The sequence below is a fragment of the Palaemon carinicauda genome, chromosome 4 (genome assembly GCF_036898095.1).
Source record: "Palaemon carinicauda isolate YSFRI2023 chromosome 4, ASM3689809v2, whole genome shotgun sequence".
In the NCBI taxonomy this organism is placed as follows: Eukaryota; Metazoa; Arthropoda; class Malacostraca; order Decapoda; family Palaemonidae; genus Palaemon; species Palaemon carinicauda.
In genome coordinates, this window is record NC_090728.1 from 28,365,213 (window position 1) to 28,388,211 (window position 22,999).

At 48.0% G+C, this 22,999-nt stretch overlaps 1 protein-coding gene across 1 annotated transcript in view; it reads left to right on the top strand.

Moving 5' to 3' along the window:
- The window catches only part of LOC137639847 (gamma-tubulin complex component 3 homolog), a 166,309-nt gene that overhangs the window by 106,508 nt on the left and 36,802 nt on the right, over nt 1-22,999 (top strand). The window contains exons 11-12 of the mRNA XM_068372104.1: nt 6,220-6,412; nt 6,801-7,005. Coding sequence (XP_068228205.1) covers nt 6,220-6,412; nt 6,801-7,005 — 398 coding nt within the window. The remainder of the gene's footprint in view (nt 1-6,219; nt 6,413-6,800; nt 7,006-22,999) is intronic.

A 22,999-nucleotide genomic window follows, 5' to 3' on the forward strand; every position in this document is an offset into this window, starting at 1 on the left:
TGTATGGGAGACGGAGTACTGGTGCAAGCAGGCCACGTCTCCTCTGATGACCCCATGTGGGGGAAAAATGTCCCTAATTGTTCTCCAGCCTCTTTGGCGTGTTTTTCAGTCACTTCTGCAGTCGAGGGCGCAGCCGAGAAGGAGCCTTCCCCGCCGTCGGACCCCATTGCGTGGGTTCCCCCTAAGACGCCTTTTCAGGTCGCTGCTGAGGATGGAAGAGGGCTTCGGGACCTGCTCCCCCACAGAAGAGCATCCACGCGGGACGACTCGGACCCTTCGGTGCGGCCCTACAAATCTTCGGGCTCCTCTTTCGAGTCATACTCTTTCTCCTCAGTGGAGGATCTTTCCTGCTCTTCAGAGAACGAGGCGCTGAGGAAGCTCAGGAGACGAAGGGAGAAGTCCCGCAAGAAGTTGTCGCGCTCTCGCTCCCCCTCGAGGTCGCGCCACGAGAGTCGGCGCCCAAGATCCCCCAAGACCAGTGAGTGGGTGTTGGTTCACCTCGACAGGCTGCTGGAGCTAGCTGCGGCGCCGGGCCCTTCAAGTTGGCGTCCGAGGACGAGCTCCCCGGATAGATACTCCTCCGGCAGCAGCGGCACCCGACGGAGGGACTCATGGCAGGTTCCAGTCGACAGGCGTAAGTCCGCGAAGGTTCCGGCTCCATCCGCCCAGCGGAGAGAGTCGCCCCTTCGGTCTGGCAGCCGAGTCCTGACCTCCAAAGGCCACCTAGCTCGTCACGAACGCAGCCCTCGGCTTTCCTCGACTGGTAGGCCCGCAGATACGAGAACCTCCGGAAGAGATGTTGGGCCCAGGACGGAGGCCCCGTCCCGACGGCGTTGCCCGTCCTTCGACGTGAACCCCCGCAACCCTACAGCAGGCTCTGGCAGACCGGCATAAGTCCGCGAAGGTTCTGACTACTTCCGCCCAGCAGAGAGTCGCCCCTTCGGTCTGGCAGCCGTGTCCCAGCCTCCAAGACTTCGACAGGCCGGCCAGAACGTGAAAGACAACCAGCAGCCACGAGGAAGCCCGCAGCGGCTTGGTCCTCCATGGGGAGAGACAAGTCCAGGACGGAGGCCTCCGTCCCAGCGGCGATGCCCGTCCTCCATCCAGAACCGCTGAAGTCGTACCACGACAAAGGATGCCTTCACCCCAAGCGGGCCCCCCCGTCGTAGGTGCTCCTTCTCAGGCAGAAGGGCATCCGACGGAAGGCTCAGCGGACGAGGCCCCCGCGTACAGAAAAGTACCAGCCCTCATCAGACGGCTCCACAGGCTGGACGAACGGAAGACCGCGATGGATGAGGACTGGCTCTCGGGCCTCAGCAGGTTGGTAGATACCCCCGTGCAGCAGAGGCCCTCACTGGCTGGCTCCCTAGGGCTCCTTCGCCATCTTCGCGGTACTTCTCCTCCAGCAGACCCGATCATCGACGGAAGTCATCGCACCAGGTCTTGGTCGACAGGCATAAGCCCGCGAAGGTTCCAACTTCTCCCGCCCAGTGGAGAGAGTCGCCCCTTCGGACTGGCAGCCTTGTCCCGGCCTCCGGTTCTTCGATGGCTCACCCTGAACGAAGGAGCCAACCAGCCAGCACGGGGAAGCCCGCGGCTCCATGGATCTCCACAGGAGCTCCATCCTTCCAGCGGAGGCAGCCACTGGCTCGACCCGGCAGTATGGCATCCATACCCGGTACCACGACAGCTCCATTCAGGCTTCGTGGTCAACCGCCGGTATACCAGGGTACTCACACCCCACGGATTCCCCGGGAAGGGGTAGACCCATGACGGATACCTCCGTCCCGGTGGCTCCATCCGTGATGGAGCTAGCCGCTCCATTGTCCTGGCCAGCCCCATCCAAGCATTGGAGGTGGCCGCTGACACACCTATGACGGCTACCTCCGTCCTGGCGGCTCCATCCGTGATGGAGCCAGCCGTGCCATCGTCCCGGCCAGCCCCATCCAAGCATCGGAGGCGGCCGCTGACATGGCAGGGTACTTAAACCCCACGGATTTCCCTGGGAGGGGATAGACCCATGACGGCTACCCCCATTCCTGACGGCTCCATCCGTGACGAAGGCAAAGTGGTTTTCCCCCTAGCGTGTCGAACGAGGCTATTGCCTCTCCAGTGCCTGCCTGAGTGGCCGCTGGAGAGAGGCCCCCGCACCTTTGCCCAGTGCCTCTTCGGCTCCGTCCGCTCGTCGGATGTAGAAGTTGGCATACGTAATCTTTCCCTTGCATTGCCCCCCCGTAGGGGAGCTTCGACTCCACAGTTAGCCTTCAGACCCTCCTACTCGGGCTCCAGGAGAGGGCGTTTAGGCCGCGGCTCTCGAAGAAGTTAGGAGGGGAGGCCCCCTACTCTTGCCGACGCCTCAGGTGGGGGGATGCCTCAAACGATCTTGGCAAGCATTGCGGGACCACGGAGCGGATCCGTGCACCGTAGCAGTTCTAATGGAGGGGTACAGCCTGCCCTTCCGAGTGGACCCCCACCTCAGATCCCAGATCAACAGGTGGAGTGGTTGGCACCCAAGGACCCCTTGAGAGTAGCAGTATTGCAGGAAGAAGGCTCGGCAATGCTGGCGAAAGGGGCAGTAGAACCAGTCAAGAAACTGAGTCCAGGGTTCTACAACAGGCTCTTCCTGGTGGAGAAGGCGACAGGGGTCTGGAGACCGGTCATAGACCTTTCAGCCCTCAAAAAATTCGTGTGCAACACCGACTTCAAGATGGACACTCCGAAGTCGCTCCTAGCGGCCTTGAAGGAGGAGGACTTCATGAGGTCCATAGTTCTCAAAGACGTCTACTTCCAGGTCCCTGTCCATCCCTCCAGCAGGAGGTTCCTAAGGATAAAATGGAGTACCCAAACGTTGCAGTTCAAAACCCTATGCTTCGGACTGTCGACAGCCCTCAGGGCTTCAAGAGGGTCTTCGCAACAGTTTCAGACTGGGCGCACGAACAGGGCGTCCGCCAGATTCGGTACCTAGGTGACTGGTTGTTGCTTTCAGCCTCAGAGGAAGTACTGAGGGAGCAAGGCGCAAAGCTCCTGCAGTTCTGCAACATCTTGGGTATCATCATCAACCTGGAGAAGTCCCAGCTGATTCCCTCCACCAGGATAACCTACCTAGGGTTGTTCCTAGACTCCCGGATGGCGAGGGCCTTCCCCTCCGCGGAGAGACTGGACAACCTGAAACATACTCTGGCCCTTCCTGTCGGGCCAGCCCAGGAGAGCCAAGGACTGGCAAAGACTGATAGGACTCCCCGCACAAGATAGTCCTGGTGTCCCCGGAGACGAAGGAAGTCCTGGAGTGGTGGCACGTCAGAACGAACACCCTCAAGGGAATGCCCTTTGCAACCGACCCTCCGGAGATGCTCCTGTTCACTGACGCATCCAAGGAGGGCTGGGGTGCCCATCTTCTCGACAAAACGGCAAAAGGTAAATGGGAAGTTGAGGAGACGAACCTGCACATAAACGTGCTGGAGATGAGGACTGTACAAAGGGTGTGCCTAGAGTTCGTCCATCTACCCCGGGGAAGCACCGTGGCTACGGGGTGCGGCAACGCCACGGTGGTGGTCTACGTGAAAGAGCAAGGAGGACTGAAGTCGAAGGAACGGTGCAGTCTCACGATGAAGTTCCTAGAATGGGCCGAAGTGGAACAAATCAATTTTTCAGCCAGGTTCTCTCCAGGGAAGAGGAACGTCCTGGCCGACGGCCTCAGCAGGATGGGTCAAGTGGTAGGGCCTGAGTGGTCCCTACACCCAGAAGTGGTCAAAACCCTCTTCCTGAAGTGGGGCTCGCTGGTGATAGACCTCTTCGCCACAAGACTAAACGCACAGCTCCCCGTGTTTTGTTTTCCTGTGCCAGATCCAGCAGCAGTGTTCGAGAACGCCTTCCAATGAGACGGACGGCCAACCTGTGGGTGACTTTGGTAGCTCCCTGGTGGCCAGAGAGAGAGTGGTTCGCGGATCTAAAGGAACTGGCACGCCTTCCATCTGGGCCACTTCCAGACAGACCAGACCTTCTCCGGCAGCCTCATTTCCAGTGGTTCCGCGAAATCCCTTGGTCCCTCCGCCTTCATGCGTGGAGGTTATCGAGCGTCTCCTGAGAAAGGAAGGATTTCCGTTGAGGACGGCACCAAGGATGTCAGGGTACCTGAGGCGTTCGTCAGTTGAGGTGTACCAGGCGTATTGGGCTACCTTTTCTAAGGGGTGCTCCTCGAAGAACATCAGGCCGTTAGGGGCCTCCATTCACGAGATAGCAGACTTCCTGGCCTATCTCAGGGACGAAGTGGGCACGTCCATCCCAAGTCTTCCTCTTGAAGGACATAGACCTAGGTGCCTCCAGATATATCTCGACGCTCATCAAGAGCTTCGAGCAGTCGTGTTCCCCCCCAAGGCGCTAGAGTGCCCCAGGGGGATGTGGCTAGGGTACTGAAGATGCTTTCGGAACCTCCCTTCGAGCCTCTAAAAGACATTCTAAACAAGGAGCTCACCCTCAAGGCAGTCTTTCGTTTAGATCTGGTATTAGCAAAGAGTAGGTGAGATTCATGGCCGGTCATACGAGATCTCACACTCGAAGGGCTGGCGAAAAGCTACCTTCAGATTCTTACCCTCCTTCGTAGCCAAGACTCGGAATCCTGCTGTTGGGGACTCCAAAGTTGAAGGGTTCTCAGTGCCAGCTATCCCTCGCTCGGACAACCCGAGGGATTTGCTGCTGTGCTATGTCAGGGCAGTATGGCAGTATTTAGAGAGGACAGCTAGACTTCGTCCCGAGATCAAGAGTCTGTTCATTTTCCTCGGGACTGTGAAGAAGCCAGTCTCCAAGAACACTATCTCCATCTGGCTAAGGCAAGTGATCGTCAGGCCCTACAGTAGAGCAGGGGTCCCCTTTCTAGGAAACCCCAGACCCCACGACATTAGGGGTCTAAATATCATTGGCGTTTGAGAAAAACATGACAGTGGCCCAAATCCTGAGGGCAGGTTCTGGGTCTAGCCTGTCGACCTTTACAGCTCACTACTTGAAGGACTACTCGAGAAAGTCCCTGGACGGGTTCTTGCTCGGTCCCATCATTTCCGCGCTCCAAACGGTTTAAAGGTGTAGCCCCAGTGGTAACTGCGGGTAGTAAGTGCAAGAGACACAGGTTCCTTCCTGAGCCCCCTTGTTCTTCCTTCCCCTATTCCTTTACCGGAAATGACTCGAGTAGCCCCCTGAAACTGCCATGGGATACACTATCATTGGAAGGACATGTCTCCTAGGATTCTTGCAGAAGTGAGTTACTTAGACACTAAGATGGTTTTTTGCGTAGTTTTCCCTATTTTCTCGTGTTTTATTTGAGGTCAGCAGAACCTAGTCTCCTACCTAGGTTCCTCTTCTATACTCGTCACGGTCTCTAGGTCCTGAAGGACACTCCCACCTCCTAAGGTATAAGTCTCCTAAGAAAGTAGTTCGAGGTAAGTACTCAGTGTTGGAACAAATCACAAATTTTAAGTAATTTGTATTTTTCCTAACAGTACTTACCTCGAACTACTTTCGGGTAATGGCCTGCCCGTCCTACCCCGAGTGCCTTGCTGGACTTCATAGATACCTAAGCTATCAAGAACTTACTGGAGATCGAGACCTGAGCAAGCATGCTCTCTGATCCGGGGTTAGTCTCAGGGCGCGTATCACTCCACCTGAGGTTACCCCTCATAGAAAACGGGACTAGGGTAAACTACACAAAACTCTGGTCGGTTGGGAGGAGATCCCAGATACTCCTAAGAAAGTAGTTCGAGGTAAGTACTGTTAGGAAAAATACAAATTACTTAAAATTTGTGATTTTAATGAGACTGCCGTGTCACACTTGAGACATTCCATAAGGCTCGCCTATTTTCTGTGTTGTTTGATACATTCACATCCGGCAAATGTCAGTGTTTCAAAAATTGAAAAGTTGGTAGCTACCAGTATTGTTATTGAAACAGCAGATATACTATTGATTAGTGACAGTGCTTGTGCAAGGTGATGGTTAAAGAAATAGACTTTGATGATCTAAAGTTTTAATTAATGTTTTTTTTTTTATTTAACATTCCTAGGGTAATTATACGGTTATGAACTGTATCATTAGTCTCATATTTTCACCTTTATTTATTGTCATTTAATTTATGTAGTCTATCCAAAGTGATGTTCCTCATTAATACTTTTATGCCTACTTATTATTGTATGTACATTATTTCATTACGTTATACCCTTATTTTTCATTTTCAGTTGAATCTTTGTTCACACAAGATGACAATGGCCAGTTGGACGATTTAATAACACTTACTTTCCGAGAAACTTCCCGGCATGTCCTTGAAGAAATTCTCACTCAGCACAAATTTATGACTCACTTGCGAGCACTGCGGCGTTATTTACTCTTGGGGCAGGGAGATTTTGTCCGTTACCTCATGGAGATATTAAGGTGAGTGCAATAAGATTTATTTTTTAACTAGACTGAGTAAGTTTTTGTTTAGCTCATAGCTGGAACAAATGTTTATCATGATATTGGATTTGATTATTACCATAATCAATTCTTTTGGCACCACTTCAGTAATAATTATATACATAAGTAACTTATGAATGGATGAGAGTTAGTCATAAGAAATGTAATTTTTTTTTGTAAATTTAGTTAGGAATGTGATAACTCTTAAATATTTTTAGTCAAATATTTAAGATACATATTTTTGTAGTGTAATTGTGTATTTTTATATAAAACACAAAGAGTTTCCTATTTACATTAATCGTGCTTGTGAAAACTTGATATTAAGCTACCGGCGAATCTGAGAATTATTACTGTACTTATTTTCCAGTCCTGAGTTAAATAAACCTGCATCAAACTTGTATCCGCACAATCTGTCATCACTGTTAGAGACTGCAGTGGCTGCCAGTAATGCTCAGTATGAAGAACCAGACATACTGAAGCGCCTGGATGTAAGATTACTTGAAGTATCTGCTGGTGATATTGGGTGGGACGTGTTCAGTTTACACTATCATGTTGATGGTCCCATTGGAACTGTAAGTAGAATGGGTTTTATAAGATTTTTTTTTTTTTTATACTTATTCTTCTCAATTGCACAGGTGAGAAGTAAATGGTTGTGGGTGATGTTGAATTAATCCACAAATTTTAATGCATGCCTGAGGGTGGAAAGCATGATATGACATTTTTGCTTGTGTAATAAGCCCCATTTGGTAAATTGCATAATTTTCTTTTACATTTTTCCTACGTAGTACCTCAACCCTATTATGCTTATTGGACTTCTCATTACATATTAATTGTATTTTCAGTGTGTGAGAAGTTTAGTTCTTTTAAATGTTAACTGACATTTAGCAATGAATATTTAGTACTTCTTACTGGAATTTTGATATTAAGAGGTATCTAAATAGCATGCATGTAAACATCATATATCTTGCACTATTTATGACACTGAAAATTTGAGTTTTAATGATAAAAATGAAATTTGTTATGTATATACTTGAATGTGTTCATATTGCTTCTTCAGAAGCTTGGTTTATTGAAATTTACCCCTAGAATAAAAAAAAAAAATTCCTATTTTCTTTCCCATCAATAGACATACCTTTAAAATAACGAGATGCTAGTGGTTAATGGCAAGAAGCGAAGTGCCACTGGCACTTTACTTCATTTTTTAAATCAAAAGGGTTTCCCGTCCTCTTAACATCACAAGTCAGTGGGGAGGAGGATGGGTATGTACATGAAAATCAGGCGAGTATAGGAATAACAAATTTTATTATTAGAAAGTTTATTTCTGTCAACCTCCTCTTATACAGTATTCATATTGCTGACTACCACACTGATGGAGGTGGGATGCCAGTGAAGGAAAGAGATAGGTCAGTTATATAATGGAAATACAATACAGTATATAGTTAAAATTCTAAACCAAAATGGTATAGGTTACTGATAAAATTCTATCCTTGAAATACAGAACTTTGGATGGTTTTTATAAAGATATTTGAAATATTTAAAAAATAGGATTATAAATTAACTGAACTAAAAAAGACAATATTGCTAGCAGCCACTTTAGGAGCTATTGTAAAGCCCAGAAATCTCAATAAGAAAATCAGAACTCTTGGAGATAATGTTCAGTGCACTCCGACATGGTACACAATTTAGCTGCCACTAAAACTCTTCAAAGAATGATTTTAACAACGTTTGAGAGATGGAGATTTATTCCTAATATCCTGAACCGTTGCCCTGAAGGCTTTTATAAGATTTTTATCCAATTTCTTAGTTTCTATGACAAACCTTTTAAATAGAAATGACATAGATTTTTGGACAGAGGACAATTTGATTTTAGATCACACATAGCAAATTAGGGATACTACATGTAATGTCTATAGTTGGTCTGAAAATACTGAATGGCTCTTACCAGACAGATATATTTTCTGATATAATGCTTGACTCTTAGTCTTGAAATATTCTTTGCTCTGCCAGTAGGCAAGAGACTAAATTATCTTATGCTCCCAAAGCCTACCTTAAAAGATAGTGCTTACTGTATATCATGCATTTAGCTGTAACTTTTAGTGATAGGAAAAGCATTTAAGCCGTTAAATCTACAAGTGAAAGATTTTTCAATGGTTTGAAAGTTAAACCTTGTAAATAGTGCTGTAAAACCTCATCCAAAATAAAATTGTTCCGTAACCGAAATACAAACCACGCTATTTACAAAGAGTATTACTTTTAGCGTAGCTGAAATGGCGAGCCATTAGAATTTAACGAGGGTGTATTACCCCCGTGCTAGTTAGCGGGGGGGTAGGGGAGTGGTAGCTAGCTACCCCTCCTCCCCCTCACACACAGGTGAATACTCACTTTAACTTTTGGCTCGGACTGTGACAGACGTCTCTGTCTTGGTCCTCGCTTGGCAGCCATTGTCTGTTTTGTCTTTACTTAATCGCTTACTTTTCATTTACTCAATATATATGTAAACATGTTTTCATGTTTGTATATATATTTGAGTATGGAAATAAGTAAGTTTCCTTTTCAGATGTGTGTGTAGTGTACGATATCTACGTGGAGGCCTCGGCAGTTAGGCCACCACGGCGTATTTTATGGGTGGCGATCGAGTTTGACTTATGTCTTTCTCTCTCTCTCTTGAGGTCGTTCACCCTTTTACTACGTGTTACTACGCCCTTGTAGCCTAGCTTCCTTTCCGTGTGGGGGGTTGCTACGCCGTACGTTTGTATCAATTAGTTATGAATCTAATTGAAGTTGTTTTTTGTTTTTCAGCTTGTAGAACGATTCCTTTCGGGGTTTTCGTTCTTTCTTTAGTGTTCATTCATTTTTAAATTACATAATTACATAGTTACATAATTATAATTGTTATAATTCTGTTTTGGTTACAGCTCTCCTTCCGCGAGTGTAAGTGGTTGTGAGGGCACGTGCCTGTTGTGTAATTCTTGTTCCTTTCCCTCGGGATTCCTCTTCGGAGCCTTCCCGGGGGAATGAATGTGTACTAATATTATTTGTTTTATTTTTTTTTTTTTTTACAGTTACCGATCTAGTTCGTTTCTGTAATATAGCAACGGTGTGAGCTGTCAGGTGGAGTCCTGGGGATTCGGCTGTTGCTGCCTCCCCCCTTGTATTTTCGTCAGGGTCGTGTCTCCTTCTACTGGTAGTACTCCCGTGTCGACGGACAGCTCTCCAGTTCATTTTAGAACAGTCAGGAGGCTTGCCTCCTTGGGCGGATAACTTTCCTTCCGAGGGAAGTTTTTCCTGTCCAGGCTTGAGTTTTTCCCCTTTTGGGGGGTTCTTCTCTTGCCCTTTTTTTCATGCGACTATGCTCTTGGTGCTGAGCGGTCGCACCTGCAGTTTCGCTCAAGGGGCTGGGCAACTGCAGGAGCTCCTCTTCGGAGGATTGCTCCTTTTAGGTCACTGGCTGACCAGTCTCTTCCATGAAGTGTTTCTCTTTCGTTCGCGAGAGAGTACACTCATAGAGACTCCTCTTCGGAGGTTTCTTCTGTTGCTGTTGCTGTTGGCCTCCCTCGCCGTAAGGCCCACCGTCCGCCTCGTCGTAAGGGCCTCTCATCTCCCTATAAGGGTGCTTGAGGCGCCTTTTGGATCTCCGTTTGCAGCCTACAACTCCTTTTTCTTGATCTTCCGCCTTGGTGCAGATGGACAGCAGTCTGATCTCGTCTTCCGACGGGCAACGGTCTTCCCGACGGACAACGGTCTGCCCGACGGACAGCGGTCTTCCGACGGACATCAGTCTCCCGGCGGACAACGATCCCTTCGGGGCAAAGGGTTGCCCCCACGGGGGTTCTTCCCTTGCGTGTCAGGGTTTCCCTGCGCGCCCTTCTGCTCATCAGCGCTCTCCTGTTCGTCAGCGCTTTCAAGATGATCTTCCCTGCGGTTCCTGTTGGTTCCTGTTACGCGCCCACGTTCGCCCTCGCGATCTAGAACTTCGGTTCAGGTCGGGGTCAAGGACTCTTCTTCTTTGCGCAGGCTTCCACGCGTAGCCTTCTGCTCGTCAGCGATCATCAGCTCGTCAGCGATCATCAGCTCGCCAGCGATCATCAGCTCGCCAGCGATCATCAGCTCGCCAGCGATCATCAGCCCGCCAGCGATCATCAGCTCGCCAGCGATCTGCGGATCGCCCACGTGTGTTACAGCCGGCACGCCAACGTTCTCCAACACTTCTGAAGGAACATGGTTCGCCAGCTACTAGCTCACCTGCGCATGCTGATCGCCATCGCGCGACCCTCAACTGCGGATGCTGATCGCCATCGCGCGACCCTCAACTACGGATGCTGATCGCCATCGCACAACCCTCAACTGCGGATGCTGATCGCCATCGCGCGACCCTCGACTGCGGATGCTGATCGCCATCGCGCGACCCTCAACTGCGGATGCTGATCGCCATCGCGCGACCCTCACCTGCGGATGCTGATCGCCATCGCGTAACCCTCAACTGCGGATGTTGATCGCCATCGCACGACCCTCAACTGCGGATGCTGATCGCCATCGCGCGACCGCACACCTGCGGATGCTGATCACCATCGCTCAACCCTGTGCATGCTGATCACCATCGCGCGACCCTCAACTGCGTATGCTGTTCGCCATCACGCGATCGCCCACCTGCAGATGCTGTTCGCCATCGCGCAACCGCCAACCTGCGCATGCTGATCGCCATCGCGCGACCCTGGCATGCTGATCACCATCTCGCGACCCTGCGCATACTGATCACCATCGCGTGACCCTGCGCATGCTGATCACTGCTCGCGATCGCTCACCTTCGCATACTGCTCGCCATCGCACGATCGCTCACCTGCACATACTGCTCGACCATCGCGTCGGCATATCACAACGCGCCATCGCCAACCTGCGCGTTAGCGCTCACCAGCTCACCACCGATCGCTTGTTGATCCATATCGCCAGCAGTCCTCCTCGCCCACGCGGCAGCGCGTTTCCTCGCCATCGCGCTAACGCTTGCGTTCGCCGCCTCGGAATCGCTCTCATCCACCTGCCCACCCTCACGACCGCTCGCCTGCGCGCCCGCGCGACCGCTCGCCTGCGCGCCCGCGCGACCGCTCGCCCGCACGCCCGCGCGACCGCTCGCCCGTGCAACCGCGCGCCCACGTGCCTGCACGTCTACTCTCATGCTCTCCAATGTTCGCCCACGCGCGAACCAACGGTTTTTTCCATCGCGCAGACGGATGGTGTTCCGTCTCGCGAATCTACAGTATTTCTTCGCACAAATGTCGGCTTATTTCTTGCAGTATCCATTGCTCGTCTATGGGTTATCGCCCGCCGACCACCAGGAATTCCCGTCGCGCGAGCTCCAGGGCAATTGCGACCACGATTCCCAATGGGGTTTTCGCAGCATGACCAGCCTGGCGAGTTCTTCTGGAGCGTATTTCCAGAACACTGTCTCACCCCGTAAACACAGAGCATGGCACTTGCAGAATAGGAGAAACTTAAGGGAGATCTGAGCAACACTCCTCTATTCCTGAACCTGGGTTAGCCCTTCCCCGTCATTCCCTGGAAGGATTTTTGGCGGGGGGGGGCTTTCCGTTCGAGATTTCTCCATCGGACAAGGGGTGACTGCTTACCTCTTCCTCTGGGAGCTTACCAGGTTCTTTCCCTCCTCGGTTACGGCCCGAGGTTTGGTTCAAGGAAGCTACAGGAAGATCAAGGGTACTTTCCTCCTCTCGAGCTCAGGCACCTTGGCCTTTCGTCGTTAAGTATCTAACTTGCGGACAAGCTCGATGTTGTACCATCTGGACGCGCTGACTGAGGGCTTCCTTCGGGTGTCTCATCTGTGGAGGTCGACGACCTCAGACACCCTTCCATCCTTGAGAAGAGTTTGTTTGTGCCCAAGGACAGAGACTTAGACAGCTGCTGTGCGGAGTAAATCGACTTCCGGTTTCACTCCTCCAAGGCGCTTTCTTCCAGACTCTGCAGGGCTCCAGCGCCTTTTCTTTCAACCACGTCGGCTTAAGTTATCGGCTACGACAACTGGGACAAGGTGTCCAATTGCAGTTTTCTCCTGTCAGGAACAGATGGCACGGGAGACTCCCCCGGGGGGGCATAGTCCTAAAAGGAGTTCACGAACTCTAGGATTGCAGGTTTTTCACTGGGAGGATGCTTAAGGTTACTCATCCGAATGACAGCTTCCCGATGCCCATTCCCGCATATTCTCTGTGAATAGCCAAGGATATCGCGCCTGCCGTCTCTGTCAGCGAATTCAGTGTCTCTGAACCTCTATGCCATAGCGTCAGCAGAGTTGCCCGGTTGGGCAGAATGATCCATACCTTAGGCGAAGGTCTTCCTTAGGATCATCGACGGCTTCACCCCCGGCCCCCTTAGTCGACCCTTTCTTGTAAGGAAGGATCTGAGAGGGGATGTCCATAGTCGACCTCTCAGCCCCGATCAAGTTTGTCGAACAAACTTCGGTCAGCAGAATCGATCAGACTGGTAACGAGGCGACAGGACTCCTTAAAAACCCTGGATCGGAAGGACGGGTACTTTCAGTTTCCATTCCATCCATCTTCCAGGGTGCTCGTCGAATTCAGCCTAGACTGCAAGTATTCCTGCTTATGATGCAGTGTGGCTATCCCGCTGTGGCATAGCAGGTTTGTTTCCCCAGAGAACTCTCCCTGCCTTCCTCTTGGCCACTCAGGGGCAGGCTTCCGCCTCCTCTGCTGTTTGGAGGGCTGGTCAACTCCTGTAGGCTCGGGTTTCGACCTTCTTCAGCGCCGGGACAAGCTTCCGGATGCTTACCATGAGTGTGGGCTCATGGTATTTTGCTTGGAGCCTCCTCTTCCTCTGCCTCAACATCTGGAGTATCTGGCCATGATATTGAGTCAACCGCCTTACCACATTGGAAACCCCGCTTCTCGTCCATCCAGCGAGGTTAAGCAACGTCGGTACTTGGATGGGTGACCACCTGGGGACGCCAGATTCTGTTACCACATCCTCCGAGCCTTCCTTTCGGTTGACTGTGGCAAGACTGAGGAGAGTCGCAGTACCTGTTCTCAGTCAAGCAGAGCTTTCAGCCCTACCTTGAAACGTTTCCTAGTTCTTCTTTCCTCATTGACCCGTCTATAGTCCGAACGGTCGCCTCAGGATAAGTTCCATGTGGGGCGATCCAAGTTCCGGTGGCTTCAGGCAATGTTTAACCGGACTCCCTGTCCCTATGGGACCAGCGGAACTATTAGACCTGCAATGGGTGTTGACCTATGGAGCCTCTTGATGGTAGTGGATATTCTCGTCCTTTCCCCACATTCTTGATGCGGTTCTCGGACTCGTCAAAGGAAAGGGGGGGGGGGGGGGGCATGTTCCAGTCCAGGCCTATGGTCAAGACCTGAAGGATACCTCTCCATCATTCAGGCAGGCTTAGGGGCCTTAGTCTGGCCCCTCTTCAGATCCTACAGCTACTGCCGAGTCTCCCCGTTGCGCGTCGACTTCATTCTAACCAGCAGGGGACGCATTTTCACACCTTCACATCTTGCAGTAGAGATACCGGGATGATTGAGATTCTCTCAATACCACCATCGGCTCTCTCATTCCAGGCAGGGGAATGTTTCTCTCAGACTATCCGAGCAGAGCCTCATAGAGAGAGTGTACCTAGGGGTCTTTGACCTTGGGTAACCAGCAAGTGCTGGTCTGGGGGACCTGATCGCGACAGCTTGGAACCTCAAGCTTCCGCTAGTCTTCCCCCCAGTCTCAGACCCCGAGACACTGGCAAGATGCATTCCGGTGATGGTGGGACAACTTCGACGCCTGCGTCTTCCCTCCTTTTTGTCTGCGGACAATGGGCCTCAACAAGACCAGGTTGTCTGTCAACCTTTCAATGGGAGAGCTCCACTGGGACTACGCGCAGAACGGTTTCTGGACCCTCTGCTTCCCCTGACGGATCTCCCGGGAGAGCTTCTCCCACGGCGCAGACTACTCAAGCAACCACACTGCGACATCTCTCCCGAACCGGGACGTCGCTTCGGCTTCATGCCTGGAGACACTACGCTTCCTCCTCTAGAAGAGACAACCCGCTACAGTCGCGGTACGGAGGTCGCGTCATCTGCGATAGTCATCCACAGGGGTCTCCCAGGCAAAGTGAAGAGTCTAAGGTGGTTGGTGCCGTGGGAGATATACCTCTTCCCTTGAGGCCTCTTCTCCAGCAATAACAGTCTTATTGCCTTTCGGCGGGAGGAAACTCCTTTCCGCTCTCGGCAATGAAGCCTGTCGCTCAGCCTTTCCCTGACCTTCAGGCTTAAAGGAATAACTTTTTCCTGCCCGCTGGATCTATCCTCGCTCATGCGAAGCTACGATCGTCCCTGCCCTAGTCGGAGGAAGACCTCCAACTTGGAGCATGGCTCGGACTTTTAGTCCTTTAAGAGATCTTCTCAAGACCCTTTTACGACAGGCCTCGGATTGTATTCCGCCTTGGGTCTTCTGCTCACTCTGGCCACGGCCAGTGTGTAAGCAATCTTCTTGGTCTCTAACTACTCCCCCCTTTCTAAGGAAGAGGGGAAGGCAACATTCAGGCTCGCTCCTGAGTTGTTGGCTAAACTCAGAATCTGAAGGTCCCGGCCCTTCGGTCCGATTCATTCAAGATTTCGAGTCTCCATTCTGTGTCTGATGTCCCAAGACCTTCTCTTTCTTGCCAGTAAGGAATCGAGAGGTTAGCGCTGGGAACAGCTGCAGTTTGTCCTCAGTTGCAGCCGATTTGGGAACACAAGGAGGACATGGGGGGAGAGTCACCAGTATACCTCTTCAGCCCGGACTCAAGGACATTCATCTCGTCCTGTCTTCAGACCCTCCCCCGTCACGTCGCCCTACAGCACGATGTTGGATACATCGCAACGTCCCTCGCCTTCGAGTAATACTACTCTGTGACGCAGGTGCTACAAGCTGGAGTCTGGAAGCGTCTGATGACCTTCGCAGCCCGCTTCCTGCAGGGCGTGACCCACAGGAGTCTCGATACGTTTTCTATCGCTCTGTGGTGGCTACACAACAGCTGGTCTAACCTCAGGCTCCCTTTTGGACAGGTAGCAGAAGGTTGAGGGCATTGTTATCAGGTTTTAGTCTGCATGAACGAAAGAAGTATGTCTGGCCCTTACTTCTTTCTTCATCATCCCCTCTACGGGGAAGCAGCATCCTGGTCTCTGCATAGCTGACCTCGAACCTCTGCAGGTAAACCATGCTTCCTTGTGTTCCGAGTATTGAGTCAATACTGTCGCGTCCCCCATACCCTGACGAGGTGGTATTGGGAACGTCCTAACCCAGAGTTCCTTCTGGAACTCCAGGTCAACTGCCTAGGACGAGTCACACTTCTTCCTTCACACACAAGCTTACGTAGGCCACATGGTTCCTTGCGGAGCAAGGAACTTGTGAGGTGCAGGGACTCCTTTTCTCGAGTGCGACTCACTCGGATTCTGAGTCCCCGGGTAAAGCCAAAGCCAGTATGGCTGGGGACTTTCCACCCTTCCTAAGGGATAAGTCACCCTTTGTAAATAGCGTGGTTTGTATTTCGGTTACGGAACAAATGACAAATTCGAAGATAATTTGTATTTTTCCTAACCATACAAACCTTAGCTATTTACACATATTTGCCCGTCAGCCCTGTCCCCCAAGACAAGTCCTACCTCTAAGTGAAAGTGAGTATTCACCTGTGTGTGAGGGGGAGGAGGGGTAGCTAGCTACCACTCCCCTACCCCCCCGCTAACTAGCGCGGGGGTAATACACCCTCGTTAAATTCTAATGGCTCGCCATTTCAGCTACGCTAAAAGTAATACCCTTTGTAAATAGCTAAGGTTTGTATGGTTAGGAAAAATACAAATTATCTTCGAATTTGTCATATTAGACCTAATTTCTAGAGGTCATTAAATATTAAAAGCCTTAAATACATCAGTATTAATACCTACAATGAATAAATTTAATCCTAGATGTTTGAGTACAGAATTAAGGTTGAGATTGAAAATTCTTTTCATAAAAGGGCAATGTAAATAAAGATTTTGTCATTTTTCTAGCTAGTTCTATACTCAACACAGTGAAAAAAGGTTGATAGCAAAGGACACCCGGTTTTAAATGAATTCCCAGCTGGTATCTCATCTCCATTGGTAACTGCTTTCTCCCACTTTGCTTCATCCCCTTACCCTCTGTCTCTGTCCTTTCTCTCTGTTTCTATATAAATTGGTGTATTTCTGAAATTATATCAGAAATTACTCTAAGCTTTGTTCCAAACTGCTATTGAGGTAAAGTTCAAGGCATGTTTTCTGTATAAAGATTTCCTACACATGGCATATGAGGAGTGGTCTTCCACGCTCAATTCCTAGACACATGATAAAAACAAGTATACATGGGTAAGAGTGGCAGATGGAAGAGTGGTAGAAAGGGCGTTAATGGATTATGTGTTGATAACTAAAAGAGTGTTTGGAAGATTGAAAGACGCACATGTTTAGGGGTATGGCTAACGATGTCTGATCATTTTTTGGTGGAAGGAAAATTAGTTGTAGCAAAAGAGTGGGGGAATAGAGTAGGTGGATGTAAAAGGGAGCTAGTGAGGGTTGAAGAGCTAATAAAACTTGGGGTAAAAAGTAAATATCAAGAAAGGTTGAAAATGGCATATGACGAAGTGAAAGTAAGGGAAACGGGTAATTTAGAGCAGGAGTGGAAGTTAGTAAAAGAAAATTTTGTTGGGATTGCAAGTGATGTGTGTGGCAAGAAGTTTGTTGGAGGCGTATGAGGAAGGGCAGCGAATGGTGGAATGAAGGAGTGAAGGTAAAAGTGGAAGAGAAAAAGAGGGCTTTTGAGGAATGGCTGCAGAGTATAGTGTAGAGAAGTATGAAAGATATAGAGAGAAAAATGTGGAAGTAAAGCGCAAAGTAAGTGAGGCAAAGAGGGCAGCTGACCTGAGGTGGGGTCAGGGATTGGGTCATTCATATGAAGAGAATAAGAAGAAGTTTTGGAAAGAAGTGAAGAGAGTAAGGAAGGCTGGCTCAAGAATTGAAGAGACAGTGAAAGATGGAAATGGAAGGTTGTTAAAAGGAGAGGAGGCAAGGAAAAGGTGGGCGGAATATTTTGAAAGTTTACTGAATGTTGAGGATAATAGGGAGGCAGATGTAATTGCTGTTGCAGGTGTTGAGGTGCCGGTGATGGGAGATGAGAATGAGAGAGAGATTACAAGAGAGGAAGTGAGGAGAGCACTAGATGAAACGAGAGTAGGAAAAGCATCTGGTATGGATGGTGTGAGAGCTGAGATGTTGAAGGAAGGGGGGTGTGACTACTTGAATGGTTGGTGAGATTGTTTAATATGTGTTTTGTGTTGTCAATGGTACCAGTAGATTGGGTTTTTGCGTGTATTGTACCACTATATAAGGGTAAGGGAGATGTGCATGAGTGTTGTAATTCAAGGGGTATTAGTTTGTTGAGTGTGGTAGGAAAAGTGTATGGTAGAGTACTGATTAATAGGATTAAGGATAAAACAGAGAATGCAATGTTAGAAGTACAGGTTGGTTTTAGAAGAGGTAGGGGTTGTATGAATCAGATTTTTACAGTTAGGCACATATGCGAGAAATATTTTGCAAAAGGTAAGGAGTTGTATGTTGTGTTTATGGATCTGGAGAAAGCATATGATAGAGTTGATAGGGAAGCAATGTGGAATGTGATGAGGTTATATGGAGTTGGTGGAAGGTTGTTGCAAGCAGTGAAAAGTTTCTACAAAGGTAGTAAAGCATGTGTTAGGATAGGATATGAAGTGAGCGATTGGTTTCCGGTGAGAGTGGGGCTGAGACAGGGATGTGTGATGTCGCCGTGGTTGTTTAACTTGTATGTTGATGGAGTGGTGAGAGAGGTGAATGCTCGAGTGCTGGAACGAGGATTGAAACTGGTAGACAAGAACGACCATGAATGGGAGGTAAATCAGTTGTTGTTTGCGGATGATACTGTACTGGTTGCGGACGCAGAAGAGAAGCTTGGCCGATTAGTGACAGAATTTGGAAGGGTGTGTGAAAGAAGGAAGTTGAGAGTTAATGTGGGTAAGAGTAAGGTTATGAGATGTACAATAAGGGAAGGTGGTGCGAGGTTGAATGTCATGTTGAATTGAGAGTTACTTGAGGAGATGGATCAGTTTAAGTATTTGGGGTCTGTTGTTGCAGCAAATGGTGGAGTAGAAGCAGATGTATGTGAGAGAGTGAATGAAGGATGCAAAGTGTTGGGGGCAGTTAAGGGAGTAGTAAACAATAGAGGGTTGGGCATGAATGTAAAGAGAGTTCTGTATGAGAAAGTGATTGTACCAACTGTGATGTATGGATTGGAGTTGTGGGGAATGAAAGTGACGGAGAGACAGAAATTAAGTGTGTTTGAGATGAAGTGTCTAAGGAGTATGGCTGGTGTATCTCGAGTAGATAGGGTTAGGAACGAAGTAGTGAGGGTGAGAACGGGTGTAAGAAATGAGTTAGCAGCTAGAGTGGATATGAATGTGTTGAGGTGGTTTGGCCATGTTGAGAGAATGGAAAATGGCTCTCTGCTAAAGGTGATGAATGCAAGAGTTGATGGGAGAAGTTCAAGAGGAAGGCCAAGGTTTGGGTGGATGGATGGAGTGAAGGAAGCTCTGGGTGATAGGAGGATAGATGTGAGAGAGGCAAGAGAGCGTGCTTGAAATAGGAATGAATGGTGAGCGATTGTGACGCAGTTCCGGTAGGCTCTGCTGCTTTCTCCTGTGCCTTGGAAGACCGCGGAGGTAAGAGCAGTAGGGGATTCAGCGTTATGAAGCTTCATCTGTGGTGGTTAACGGGGGAGGGTGGGCTGTGGCCACCCCTAGCAGTACCAGCCAAATTCGGTTGAGTCCCTTGTCAGGCTGGGAGGAACATAGAGAGGAGAGGTCCCCTTTTCTGTTTCATTTGTTTGATGTTGGCTACCCCCCAGAATTGGGGGAAGTACCTTGGTATATGTATGTATATGTATGATTATCCTGTGGTTAAAGAGCTTTAAAAAAAATATCTTATGTAATATTTTTAGATAATAAAGTTAAGAAATTAGATAAAATTTTACATTTTATGACCACTTTTTTTAATGTTCAGTGTAAAATAACATCAGCAAAAGAAAGCTCCACCAATAATGCTTAATACTTCTTTACTGTTTTTAACTTTCATGTTATAATGTTGTGGTGTATATAGTGTGGTACCATTAATACAGGTTACGTGGATAATACCGATACTTTTATATTTTACGCGAAATATACAGTAGTTTTATTTTACTTTCATTCTTTTTGTTTTGCAGTCTCCAAAATAAAATTTTGCATTTTGCTGTTTCCTTGGTAATTTTTCTTAATATTCTCCAAACGCATGTTTTCTGATTGCATAAGTGAATTGTTTTTATGCTAAGGTGTATGAGTATATTGTCATTCCCATTGTTATTTTTACATTAAGGAGTTTGTTGTATGATATGCCTTACTAGCATCATGGATGGTTGATAATTTGGTACAGGGTTTTTACAATTGCAATTACAATCAACCACAGTTATTGGCAGTGGGACTAATCTTTTCTTGAACAGTCCAACTGCAAGACAGCAATTTCCAGTTATTGGCAGTCGGCCTAGCCGTTTGCTAAAAAAGCAAGACTTGCAAGGCAGTAGCTGCCCTTTCAGTCGATCTCTACGACACGTAGGACATGTGGTGGTACACTATTATTCTTACACCCCTACTGCAGGGTGGAGTCAAGGCTTATATATATGGTATGAAGTTTTTACAAAGTACTATTTGATAAAAGAAAATCGGTCAAGCTAAAACAAATCCTTAAGGCCAGCCCTTTGGCAGCAAAGAGTTTTAACTGGTGTGGTTAAAGTATGCTTTATTACTAAGTATGAATCTTGGAGGTAATTGTGCTTTAGTTTTAAGTAGCTTCAATTTTATATTTTCAAATATTTAACTTAGCCGGTGAATATATAATAGCTGCAACTCTGCGGCTCGACAGAAAACACACTAAAAAAAAACTCGCGAGCGATCGCTATGAAGGTTGCGGGTGTGCCCACCAGCGCCAACTGTCGGCCAGATACCACTCTTTTATGTAAACAAAACCTTCAATTCTTCTCTGTCGACGTTGACGACAAGACGTATTCATACTCGCTGTAGAACCTGGAGTTTTCTTAACATATTTGGTGAAGTACTTCATTTTGGTTTGAGCTTTCGCAGTACAGGTGTTTTATCTTCAACTTAAATCTTGAACTCGTTTTTGGATAGATTTAATTTTTGATGACTTTGGATTGTTTTTTGGACTTTCCTTGACTTTTAAATGGCCGACCCTTCCCTCAGTACGGAAGTGTGTTTAGGCTTTTAGCAATTATCTTATCAAGTTATAAATTAATTATAGATTTTCCTCTATATATTTTATATCAACCGCCTTTATTAGGGCTCTTCGATTAGCTTTCCATTTATAATAAACATCAAAATAAATTTTAATGATTTGTTTATATGCGACCTTTCCTGAGAGTAGGCGGTCCTAACTTGGAAACCGAAGTTAAACAACGTTGAGCCCTTTCAATCGTAAATAGCTTTTAAAGAGCTAATGATTTAAAACTTATTAAATTAATATTTTTTAATAGATATTTTATGAAAGATTTTCTTTGAATAGTCTTCGTACTGTTTCAAAGATGAACTAACGTTTAGTTTATTTATGCTACGCAGTTTGCGCTCTATCGTTACGATAGAGAGAGAGAGTATCACGGTTTCACTTTGCAGACAGAGTAAATCGATTCTGACGTTTTGTTCATTCTTCTTTCAAAGCTTAAATGTTTTAAATTCTATTTTAAAGGAACTTTTTAATTGAAATACCTTTCAGTTTTTTCCTTTGGTCAAATAACCTGTTTTTTTTTTTGACGAAACGTAAGTGGGCTCTTCTCTTAGGTGCGAAATCAAGAGAGAGAGAGAGAGAGAGAGAGATAGAGATGGAGGGAGAGAGAGGAGAGAAAACGTTCCGATCTTTATCTCGTCCCAAGCGGGTAACGTTGTTTTCGAGTTACTCTCGTCCCTAGTCTCTGTACGGGGAGAAAGGATAAAACGTTTTTAGTTTTTTATTCTCGTCCCAAGGCAATGTACAGTGAGAGATTGAAAACGTAGTTTTGAATGAACTAGTGTTTAGTCTCTTCCCCAGCCACTGATTTTTTTTTTTATCTTAAAATATGTTTACTGTTTTTTGCTGGTATTAATGTGCTTACATTATACGACTGATTTCGCAATTACAACCTTTTGATGAGGGTAGAATTGCGTGCTTCAGGTAGAAATCAGTTTTATTCATATCTAATGTGAATTGTTAAAAAATTCGATTTCAGTGAAATAAGTGCAAAACAGAAAATCGTAGTGATAAAGTGATATTGCGCAAAGTGTTATCAGTGTTGCGACCGAGGGTTCGTCTGTTCGTGCCTGTCGTTCGCCTAGTCCGGGACCTCTTGCAAGCTCCCAAGCCCAGGGGAGAAGTAATGTCGTACGACTTATGGGTTCGAGAGGCCTTGATCAGCGAACAGACGTTCCCTCTATGGTATCGGGTGTATCTTACCAAGATCACCCCTACCATAAGGCGAGAGAGACGATTTTCTCCTCGTCATCCGAAGGCTTTTCGCATAAGAAACCGTGCAACAAGGTTTCGAGGCCCTTTAAGCGAAAGTCGGTCCTTTCAGGACAGGTCCAGCGTCCTGGTTTTAACCATTAGGACAGCTCTGACCCTATGCAGTCATCGGAAGACTGCTCGCCGCCTAACAAAAGCGTAACACAGACTCCAAGAGTCTTTTTGTAGGCAAGGTTTTGCGGTCACAGACGTTACCCTCGTCTCTTACCGCAACCATTCCCGTTGATCCTAAATGGGTTGTACGGCAAGACATGCAGAATAAGCTTGCCTCCCTTATGGAAGACTATTCTGCCGATAAGTCCGTTGAGCCTAGCCGTTTATCTCATCGAGATCCTGGCCTTCAGCCACCCTAACGTTCCTTTGTGCGTCCTGTTGACGTTGGCGTAGCCAAGTCACGTCAGTCAGGTTGTTTAGAACCACCCTCGATGCGGTCTCGTGTGGATTTTCAGCCACATTTGGACGTTAGGCCACTTGCTGATGCTCCTGTTGACGTTCAGGACGTTCGCTAACAATAGGAGTTGACTTGTTTTGACGCTGAGCGTCAACCTCCGCATTCTAGAGTTGTTTTGACTGCTCAGTCTAGGCGGTCAAAGCAGTCTCGAGTGGACGCTGTGCGTCCTCACGCACCTGTTGTTGTTGACAGTTCACAGACTGTCAAGCAGTTACATGACGTTGCGTCCTGGTCTCACACACCTGTTGTTGTTGACAGTTCACAGACTGTCAAGCAGTTACATGACGTTGCGTCCTGGTCCGCTACTAATGCACCAGTGCGTGTAGACTCTGCTTGTAAAGCATTGCCACCACGGTAGGTCTCTCCCTTGCTTGAGACTCGGCTATTATCGGACAAGGTTCCTTCAGATGAGGAAGTTGCTGTTCCCCCTCCTACTGATATTCCCTTGAGGACTCTGTCAGACGGAGAGGAGCCTAAAGCTGCTTA